Below are 12,268 nucleotides of genomic sequence, written 5' to 3' on the forward strand. Positions count from 1 at the left end.
GGATACATGGATACATATCAATATTTATTATAGCATAATAGTGTATCATATTATTTGTCTTAGTTTTTCTAACGAACAATATTAATTTTTCGCAATAAATTGCTAAATATTTAATAGTTAGAAATTCATAAAAACTTTTAATTTTATATTCCTTATCAGTAATAAGTATTTCATATTGAAACCATAAAATCTAAAAAATTCATTTAGACAATTTATTATATTTTATAGATATTTTAAGATCAAATTTCAAGTTTTCTTATTTAAAAATATAATCTATTTATATTATGAATACTATTTATTCTATAAGTGCAAATTAATAATTCTTTACATTATTTATACTATTCATTCTGTTTTACGGTATTTATAGAAAAATTATAACACATTTTTGTTAGTTATGTAATTTGATGTAAATATAATATATTACTTTAAAAATTAAATACTTTCAATATAATAAATTCAATATTTTTTGAAACAATTATTTCTACTTTTATAAAATTAAAATTAAAATAGATGATTTTAATAAGTATATTAAAAAAAACACACAAAATTTGGTATTATAAGTCGATAGACTATCTCCGCTCTGAATTTTGTTTTATGTACAATTATTATATATAACTGAATTTAAATTTAGTACATTAATATAATATAATACAAACAGATAGGTACCCATTTGCCTATATTTTTAATAAGTACACTAGGTCTTTTTATCTTTAACCACCTCCCTTTACTTTAAACTTTTTGCTAACTACTAGATAAATTGCCTACCAAGAATAAATCCCAATGTTGAAGATACAAGTATTCTTATTGTTTAAAATTTGATAATTGAATAAAAAAAATAAAAAAATAAAATAATGAAAAAATACACTTTGTAGCATTACTAATAAGTATTAAGAGTATCTGAAGCTTATTTAATTTGTATTAATCTATATTAAACAGAATTAAGTATGATATACCAAGTTTTCAGATGTTCCAAATTTCAAATATTCCTCTTTTATTATCCTAATTTAAATGGATATTTTCATTTATTATAACGACATGTATGGCCATACTTACGTTTTCTAAAGGATTGACAACAGCAAACAGAAAACCACCGTCCATAGAGTTGAGTTTGAAATTAACCACGATAGAAAACTCAGAGTACAATTTCTCAGGTAAGAATAATCGATACGGAGATTTTATATCAGATCCAGGTTTAATGCCAAATGCTGGAAAACCATCATCCCCGCTGTCAAAGTACAAATGTGAATCCTCGAATGGAACTTTAATGGCAGTTTGAAGATCATGTTCGTCTGAAAAATCATCATAAATTTAATTTTTGCTTAAAAAATATTTATAAGCTTGTAATATATATATATATATATAGCATTTAACTTAATTTGAAAGTATACTTTAAGTTCTCAAACCACAAAAAATATTAAAATGTTGTTTTTTTCGATTACCTATATCATTCGTATTATTATTTGAGGTGATTTTTAAATAACTCGTTTAAACACTTAAAACTAATATATTTGTAGAGTTTAAAATTATAAAACGTACAATATTTCTTTAGAACGAATCTTTTTTTATTTTATTTATACAAATCTGATGACTCGGTGATCGTGAACTCTCAGATACGTGCCGCATGACTTTGACGTAAGTAACTCCCTTAAGAGGTATTCTTACGACTATCTGGTCTATACCACCGTCGTCATTTTAGATGTATTGTTCTATTTCATTGTCTTTTGGCACTACACAGCTTACTGGAATGTGTAAAATGCATGTGTCTTTTTTTTTTTGTTATTAATTTAACGACCTTATTGTTTGTAAACTTATATTGTTACTACTACTATTATAAAATTTATTTTGATATTAATTATATTTACACATTATTTTATTATAATATATTATACACGCTAACATCGGTATTGTAGTCGTCCTTTAAAATATATAATTCGGTGATTGTGGAAACATAAAGACATAATATATTTATAATATATATGTTGTCTAATATTACCACATCGGTGCCGAATGTTGGTTTTGCATATGACATTTTGCATAAGAAAATACTGGGTAGGCGGGTGAATAAGTATAATGTGAAGAATTAGGGGCCTCAGTTTAACTGTCTATTAATTTTAATACATTAAATTATAAATAAAACGCACCCTGTTGCTACTGACCAAGTACTAGTTACTCATTAGTCATTCATTACGCTATGTTATATATTAATATCTAATACACACTGATACACTTCTTTATTAAATATTTGTATTTTATTATAAAATATACAGTAATTGTATTAGACCATCAAATTTGGCGTCAACGTTTGGTGATTATGGCCCATGGGTAATGAAAAGTTATTTACATTTCGCAACATATAATATTTTATCAAGAAGATAGTATGCTAAGGTGTTATTAAATATTTAAAATATTATTAAAATATTAAAGCTTTAAATGGTATGTATATGAAGTGTGGCCCTTGCTCTCTCAAATATGTTGTTGTGCACAGTTAAAAATCGCTGCTCTATATTTTCTGAAGAGGAATATTTTTTTAGTGAGTGGGTTGGTGTATTGACTCAAAATAAAATTGTCATAGGTATTTCAAAAATCAAAATAAACTAGCGCCACTTTATAACCGTACTAACCCCATAGTCATCAATATCAGACGTGATTACGAATCATTACCGATGTTAATCGTTGAAGATTAAATGTTTATATGGTGAAACTATACTATTATATTGCTATTATAATATATAATACTTTAAATGTATGTTGATAACTTTCGTTTTATTAAAAATAGCTACTTTTTTTTATTCATTTAATAATGTTTTTAGCACTGTAATATTATATTCTATCTAAAGGCTTGTATATATATATAGATATAAAAAAGCTTAAAAAATAAATATGTAACAAAATTAGTGTTTGGGTCATATTTTACAATTGTCGACTTGAATTTAATTTAAGTAGAAGTATACATAATTTTGCTTTGAAAACGATTATACATTTAAAAAATTTGTAAAAAAATGTAATGTTAAATTGCATACTTTACAGATGTGTAATAAACTGTTGAGCACTGATAATTTGTTTTATACGATTAAAATATATATTTTTTTTTCTTTCATGAATAAAGGTCTATTCAATAACCTGAGTAGTGCATAATACATGTCTAATGAAACAGTGTTCATTTTTTATCAGTTATAATTAAACAATATTAAGGAGTGTATAAAAACATTAATTATATAAATAATATAATTAATTAATTTGCACTTTGTCCTATCATCAATTTATTTTACACTTATAAAATTATTGCTTAAATGCTAATAAAAATCATAATAGATTTAAAAAAAAAATATTGAATAAATACCTAACTACTTATTTAAACATATCTAAATGATTCTATATGGGAATAACAAATTTTCAAGTTTATTTGTTAGATAAGATAAATAGTTCAGATCAAGAAAATATAAACTTTGTCAATAATACAAAATAATTTTCAACTAACATCAGCAAAAATTTGATAACCAATAAAATATGACTTTTTCTATCCGAAACAGCTGATTGGCTATAAATTAGAACGAAAACTGTAGCTGCAAACAAGTTTGACGTAAAATAAGTAATAACAAATAGTAAACTGTTCCAAAAATGGACACGATAATTTGTCTAAAACGTCATGTTTTGATCAAAGACATTTCAAGGTTTTTCAAACTGAATGATGAAGAAACAGCGATATTTATATAGATTATAGACTTAGAGCTGTGCAAATTAATCAATTAAACTAAAAGTGTTGGTAACTGACATTACATATTATTACATAATTGTATTTACTTATTTACTTGTTTGTTTTATTTTAATAAATAATAAAAAATAACAAAATATTGTATGGAATATAATAACAAGCATTGTTCTATAACTGAACATTAAAAATGAAAGGATAAGTAAAACATTATAAAACAAAATTCGATAAATTAAAAAAAAAATGTCTAAAAAAAAACAAAAATCTTTATTTCTATCAGTTACAACGTTCACAAAGTACTGAAAGTATAATATTAAGAAACTTAGACATCGGTTTAAAAGTTAGCTGTTGTTTTCTGTTGATTAGTTTTACTTTTTGGAGACATACAAAGTTTTAGAATTTAAGAGTATCTATAGATTTTAAAATGAAGTGTTCGTTTTTTTTTTTCAGTCTTATATGTCATCAATTTTTAAAAAGAGTGTTCAAAAACATTCATAGAGGTTGTAAGGTCAAAATGAACAGTACTTAAAGAACTATTTTTTTTTTTAATAATTTTCCAGTTTTCCATTATTCTCAGTTTTTTTAAACATTTAAATATTACTCGTATTTATAAAAATAGAAAAAAAGACTTAAGATTGCGCTCAAACTTTGCGGTTAAAATATTATTCTTTAGTTTTTCTAATATAAAAGTATTTTTTAAATACATTTATAAAATTTTGGTCATAGAATATTATAGCAAATTTATTTTTGAGCTCAGAAACACTGAATAATTCTTTAATTTTTTAACAACCTAAAATTGTTATGATCTAATTTTTAAAATAAGTTGTATACAGTCTATTCGTGTATACAGTTTTTTGGAAAAACATATTAAAATATTTATTTTTTACAAATGAAAATTTACATAACTCCTTATTATAATTTATTGTTAATTTTTAACACAATTAACACTACTCGTAGTATTCTGAATACAATTTAACAAGGTGAAATACATAGCAGATAGTTATAATTTATGTTTAAAAGGTACATATATATTTATAATTTGTAAAATATTTTATTTTTATGACCCTATTGATGTTTTAAAATTGTATATAAAGCATATTTTATCAGGTTCATTAATTACTTTAGCTATAATAACTTAGCACTTCAGTATGAATTAAATATCTGTCTTTTATTAATATTGAATATCATTATAAACAAGCTTACTTTATATTATATACTGGATGATTTGTTATAAAACAACATTATTACTAAGTTTAATAAAATTTCTAAAAATATTTTTTTTCACAAAATTTTCAGTTAAAATAAAATATAATTTTTATGAAAAATAATATATTTTTCATCATACATTTTTAATTTCATATCAAGGTTAAGATATATAAATAATTCAATTCCCTGAAAAATTTAGTATATAAAAAAAATATGTATATTGTCATTTAAAGGGGTAAAATTTAAAAATATCAAACTGTATATTTTGACTGGAAATTATGTAAAAAAAATTTTGAAAAATATTACTAAATTCTAAAAGAATGAGTGTTGTTTAATAAAATAATTACTTTGTATGTATAAATATATTATAAATGTATTACATAATGTTTTACAAAATATTCTATTCTAAGAAGAAAAAAAATAATAAATGATTGATTTAAACAAAGTCTAATTTATGTAATTCCAATATTGCTATTAGTATATCTTAATAAATTTAGTAACATAACAAACTTGAATATTTAAGGGAAAATATCATTAGGTCTTAAATAAAATAAACTGTTTTTTCATTTCAAATATACATGTTCAATAATATATATGAGGAAGGTTAGCGCTAATTTTGTTTACATTCACTTACATACTTTTTTTTTTTAAATTTTTGTTTTGGTAAAAAAAAAAAAAAATCAAATCAAATAATTGAGAGAGAAACTTTTTAGATCACAGCCATAATGTTATAATGCTCTATATCCTGTTACGCCAGAAAATCGCTGATAATTGGGTCTCGCAATCAAGTTAATTTATTAGAATATTGAAGCCGACGTATTTTTTTTCAGACAAAAAGCTTTTAGATGAATAAGATGAACAACGACTGATGCGTCGATGCCAATTAAAATGTAAACAAAAATTACAAGACACTTAATTTTAATTAAATGTTAAAACTGAAATATCAATGAAAAACAAAATAATATGACGTATTACATTATACACAAGGTAGAATAATCATCAATCATAAATTATATGATTCAAGACAGATTCAATGTGTGTTATATTTCATAACATATCGATCTGGAAATATTTTGTTGTATCGGATATCGAACAATACCGTATTATTAGAGCGGAGGCTGGTTACGTGTGTGTAAAAAATCAATGGAGGGTAAAACGGTTGTTGATGTCCAGCAACTCAAAAGGAGAAAAAATCTAAAACCCTTTAAAATAATTTAAACACGTGCGTTACCGATGTTAACGACTTAGCGACAAGCGTAGCAATATATCGAAGGATTCCACGAGACGACAATGAGTATAAAAGTAGAAAAAACACAACTCGAATACGGCGATCGTTTAATACTATTGTAAGTCGGCGTTTGATACAATAAAAGTGATTCATCACATGGGTCACCGACAAGAATCTCAAACGATTCTCACAATTTTGATTCAAAATACGGCATGTGACAAAAATAAATTATTATCGTATTTCAGCGGAAGGTCTTGGATTATAAAATGAATGTGTGTATGTGTGTGTGTGTGTGTGTGCGCGCGCGCGAGCGCGTCTGAACACTTAACAATCGAGTGATTTAAAATAGAGTGCTATCGTCCCGAACGTTACGGCGATGGCTTATTTTTAGCACCGTCGAGACTCGGATAATATCATTATAATCGTTATTCTATCATCACGAGATTATAATTTCACACTCGCGTTGGACACATATGTGAATAGCCAATAGGCATGACATATTTCAATATTTACGGTATTATGAATATTTTAAATGCGTCAGTTCGGAAAAATATTAACGAATAGAACCAATACCGTGTCTGGACATAGACGTGGAATAAATATTTGCATTGATTTTGTACCTATCAAACGGTCATAATATGTTTTCTATAGCAAAAATACTCCGAAATCGCATCATAATGTTCAATTTTTTCCGGGTATTTATATGAACGTTTATTTATTTTTTTTTTTAATGATAATATTCAATTTTAAGAAAGAAAAATAAATGAAAATAATGTTTTTATAACCACCGAGTGGTGGCTCACGTCGTGTCATAATAAAACTGCACACTGCACAGCCGTTGTGCGTATTCTTTCTGCTAATCACGTCACGTACTGCCCAACAACCGCGGTAGCGGTTTAGTAGTACAACGGTCTGCCGATTATAATGAGCGGATGACACGTGCCGGGGTAAGCATAATATGTGCAAACCGCAATGATACACGACGACTTCTAGAACACTCGTCCGATAACGACTTGAACGGCACCGAAGTTTTCTGCAAAACAAACACGACCCCGTTGGGCGTTAAATAAAACGGTCCTGGCGTCGTCGGAGTTTCGAGTATCTAATTGGGTGGGTTCGTTAGGCGCAATGCGGTCTCGATGTAATAGAAACGAAGACAACGACGACGACGACGACAACGGCGAAGCTTTTGCATTACAAGTGATCCGAAAAGGGTTTCGACGCATTGTTTACGTTGCGTCTTACGTAGATCACATGCACACACGTACGCCACCGCTTCCGACAACGACGTATATAACACATTTTATGCTATTTACTCTTCTCGTTTAAATGTTGTCGTCTTCCTGGGTTTCCTTATAATGTTCGTACACGCGTGCATATTGTGTAATTACAACATCAAAGTTGTGTAAGCGTGAAGGTATGAAGGCATTAGTTATACGATGACAAAAAAAAAAAAAAAAAAATAAAATCAAACACCATACAACAGCCGAGAACGTCGTCTCCGTCGTTATATTTGCATAATTTTGAGCCCATCCGAGTGAGATGCTCGCGTGTTCTTCCGGTTCGCACGTTTTTCCCCGTCGACCGTACATTTGACCGACCATTACGGAGACATGTGTAAGTCTGTGAATTGTCTCCTTATCGATTATGTGGCTAAAACGCCGCCGCCCTGTACCGGCGCACGGCGTCAGACATTTATCATCTGTAAGTCCTTGTTCCGACGTCGGCATATATGAGCGTATCACATGCTCTCTAATCTAGTCCCTAGTGGTTGTATTCTATTCGCTTAAAAATGGAATTATATCGTTTATTAAAAATACTAATAATAATAATAATAATATTATCGTCCATGAAAAAACATGATAAAATTTTCCTCGTAAATTATATTTAAGCAGTTAAAATGTTTAGTTGGAGCGATTCGACCGATTAGTGAATACTATTACTGAAAACATCTCAAAAACATAGAAGTTCAAAAAAAAATTAATGTTTTTCTGTTTATTTAGAGACGTGTAAAATTTTGCGTATCCGCGAATAGTATAAATATAGTAATTTTTAATGGCGATCGAACAAAATTTGAGTGATATAAGCTTAAATTTTGAGGAATATTAACAACTAAAAAGAGTCCCACGTAGCTGTCCATATTATATGATTATTTATTATTATTTTTTTTTTTCTTATTAATGATGAAGTTTACAATTTAAGAATAGTAAACTAAACTAGAGCTCGGAAATATTTTAAAAATAAAAACTTTATTTTTTAGCTAAATAAACATTATGCAATACTTATTTGTAAACTGTCTTGAAAAAAATAAACCATTTAAGGAAAAGTATCTTTGAGTTACATTATTTATTTAAGCTATACGTATTGCTGAATTTAATATACTCTATAAACGAGTTAATTTGGTCAGACGATAAATTCAACTCAAATTTAAAAAAACTTAAATTATATTGCATATTTTTTTCTTATAAAAGAATTTTTAATTTATTACTATTAATTAAAAACTACAACTATGCATCATTTGTGAATTATGTCTTTTGAACAAAATTATAAGATCATTTTTAACATTTCACTCATAATTGTAAATTTAAATTATAATAAATTAACTTAACTGAGTCATTATGTTATATGAAAATAACGTCTTTAGTAATTATATAGTAGTACTATTATTTAAGGACATTTGATTAACAAAAGCATTAGAATAACATAATTCAATAGTAATTTTGCAAAAAAAAAAAACGATTCTTAATTTAATTTTTAAATGTTAGTAACTTTTTTTTTTTTTTTAAATGTTAACAATTCAATTTTCATTAGTGTTTTATTTGAAATGGTTTAAATATATCAGAGTACCTATAAATGCAAGATACTGTACCTGAAAACTGAGTCATTCTAGAAGATATGGAGTATATCGGGTCATTTATCAATCCTAAAATAAAGTGTGTTCAAAGACTTTCACGCCTTTATTCTATGAATAAAAAAAATTATTTATCATTAAAGATTTAGAATTTGAATAACAAACTAATAGTTTGTAAAAAGAGAAGGCATGGAATTTTTATGATCTTTTATAGCTGGAAAGTCTACATTGAACCCGATTAAAGGTATTGAATGTAAAAGTTACCAATTCATCACATCAATGATTTAATTAACTATATTCAAACTATTTTTTTTTTTAATATATTTTAAGATTTTTCTACGAATTATGGCATACATTTAAACCAAAAGACAAATTACCGTTAGAGCAAAGGTTAAATAAATAAACCATAAATTATTTTGATTCAGTGTTTATCAAAACTTACAAAAACTTGTAATAATTCATAAAAAAAAATCACACATTTTAAAAGTTAAACAAATAAAATTAAACAAAAATGAAATTACGTAGAAAAAATAAAAAAGATGTACTTACTGGCTATCATAAATATATTTTGATTTAGTGTTTATATAATGTTTAAAAAATGTTGATTCTCTTATTTTTTTCACATAACTTTTAATTCATATAAATCCATGTTTATAACAAACTATTAGATATTGCTCAGTTTAATTTATAACATGTAAGTTAACAATAAGATACTCGCTGATCGTAAATATTGTTATTTATCCATAATTTATTTTGTCTTCGGCAATTTGAGATAAAATTTAAAACAACCATTTCCTGGTAATGTTAGTTTATTTCAGCTATATATATTCTTTATTTTATAACAATAATATTATGATACAATGTTATATTTTGTTAGGAAATGGTCAAAAATTAATTCCAAGAGTAGACGGTACTATAAGCTGAAGTAAAAATCAAATATAAAAACAATTTTTTTTTAATTTTTAAATGCGATCAAAATACATTAAATTAATACAAAAATATGTAAAAGTTCAAAAATTTAATAATCTATGAACCGTTATCAATTCAATATTAACACTCATAAAATAAAGGGTTAAAATAAATTATTTTTAAAAAAATAATAACGAAGATAAAATAAAATGATAATTACTTGAATTAAAATAAATAGCATTACTTCATTACCAGATTTTCATATTTAATTTATAAACAAATTTGTACGAAGGGTGCATATTAAACAAGGCTAAAATGTCGACATTTTCATACGCAGCGACGTATTGGGGTTGAAAAGAGTTAAAAAGAACCAAATTACATCAAACCGACTTAACGTAAGCGCTCGCTGCTGTCTTTACTTTATTTTTCGTACATTCAGATTCCGTTATGAAATATGTATTATTAAAAACTAGCGCTTATTTAATTCAACGCTCAACAATTGTGAATTTGATATACAAATCATTATAAGTACGAAATAAAGAAAACTTATATCTAGATCATTTTTGATAAATATGGGATAATTAAATGTATATTAAATTTATCAGTGATCAATTTTTTATATTCTTAAAAATATGATACTCTAAATTAGTAAAGAAGCAGAATATTATTGGTTATTGATCAATGAGATATTGAGACTTCATGAAAAGTTTTTCTTCAATTATTTTTTTCTTTATTCAATATTTATATTGAAATAGATATCTACGAAATAAATACATAATAATATATAATATAACGTGAATGAAGAATATTTTTTCTCTATTGCATGGAAAAATACTATTTCATTCAAATTATTAACTACGAACTCACAACAACACGTGACGCATAGAAATTTAAAAGAATAAAAAAAAAACATCAAATAAACAATAACAATATAAACGAAATGAATTCTACAAACAATGTTTACTGTTATAATATTACTATATATACAATCATTAACAAAATATTATATACACTTTTTAGAATAATATAAGTATAATAAGTATATAGTATAATATTTTATCATAATTTATCGAATAGAGAGTTTTAAGAATTTAATGTTTGCCCCTCGAGCTGTATGTCTAACCGTCGCGTGGTTAAACATTTTGTTAAACGGTTATAAGAGATTTCTTTAGATGTTTTGTTTTACTTCCCAACTATCTCCGATAAACTAAAAAGATACAAGTGAACAATATCGAAATAAATATTAAATATTTTTAAATCTCTAACAGTAGTTGAAACACACGTACGATGTACACATTTTACTTTAATAAATATTACTGTGCATTTGCGGTTCAGTAACGTAGTCCGAGACATTAAATCGTTATTCCATGTAATTTCGCAGGCATGGATAAAGCGAGGTGAGTCTGCGATGGACACGAAAGTTTCCGCTGTTGAAAAACCATCGGATCACGTTGAGTAGGAAGGAAGGTAGGTTACAGGGAAAATCCACTATTCGGATGATGATGGCGACACCGTATAATGTTATTTTTATCACGTCACCGCGCCGAAGAGGAATTGTTAAAAATCGAATACTTATTAGTGTGGCGGCGTAGCGTCATTAAAAACCGTAGTCCCAGCGTTGAAAATAAACCGCCCGAGAAACGACGCCGATTTATTTACGAGATTATCAATTTTTGCCACCACCAATCTCCTTGTCGGTCATCAATTTTCCGGTCGAAAACCCGTCGGGAACAGGGAGAAATATATATATATATATACGATGAATAGTCAAAAGCGTGGTGATGGCCGCCGGGGGTGTTTTCGATGGGTGAGAGACAGGGCAAGAGGTAAGAGTGACCTATACACGTCGCTTGCTTATTTTTCCAATATCCCGTAAATCTAGCCGAAGGATCGATGTTTCTCGATACGGCCTTAAGTCGAACGGGAAGAACGTACACCACATGCAGTTTATGGGCGGCGCGCGGTGGCAACGGTCGCAGCTGAAAATGTTGGGCGGCAGATACCGGCAGTGTGACTGTACGACGGCCGCGGAAAATAATTAAATACCACACGGAAAGGAAAGGCGTGTGGAGAGGTGCCGTTCCCCGGACGAGCGGGAGAAGCATCAGTTGTTGACGTAATTTATCAAACGATCTTCCAGTCGGATTTGAGCATTTCCTGAAAAACTCGTCCAGGAAATGAAACGGTACAAAAAAAGAAAGAAATAAAGAAAAAAAACACACAAAACGTCGCGGCAATTCGACAACTACTCTGGGTGGGTCGACGTGTACATATGCACAGTGATAATAGTCATAATATTATACTCGTACGTCACGGATCGAGGAACGAAACACGAAAAAACGAAATGTACACACAATAACAGTCT

The 12,268-nt window shown here is 27.3% G+C and overlaps 1 protein-coding gene across 3 annotated transcripts in view; it reads right to left on the bottom strand.

The window, feature by feature from the left end:
- Nucleotides 1–12,268, bottom strand: part of LOC112594942 (collagen alpha-1(XVIII) chain-like) — a 236,579-nt gene that overhangs the window by 198,528 nt on the left and 25,783 nt on the right. For all 3 annotated transcript variants that reach the window (XM_025339962.1, XM_025339961.1, XM_025339959.1), the window contains exon 3: nt 1,054–1,289. In XM_025339962.1, coding sequence (XP_025195747.1) covers nt 1,054–1,289 — 236 coding nt within the window. The remainder of the gene's footprint in view (nt 1–1,053; nt 1,290–12,268) is intronic.

This window comes from Melanaphis sacchari, unplaced genomic scaffold (assembly GCF_002803265.2).
Source record: "Melanaphis sacchari strain LSU unplaced genomic scaffold, SCAv2.0 Contig24_pilon_pilon, whole genome shotgun sequence".
Taxonomy (NCBI): Eukaryota; Metazoa; Arthropoda; class Insecta; order Hemiptera; family Aphididae; genus Melanaphis; species Melanaphis sacchari.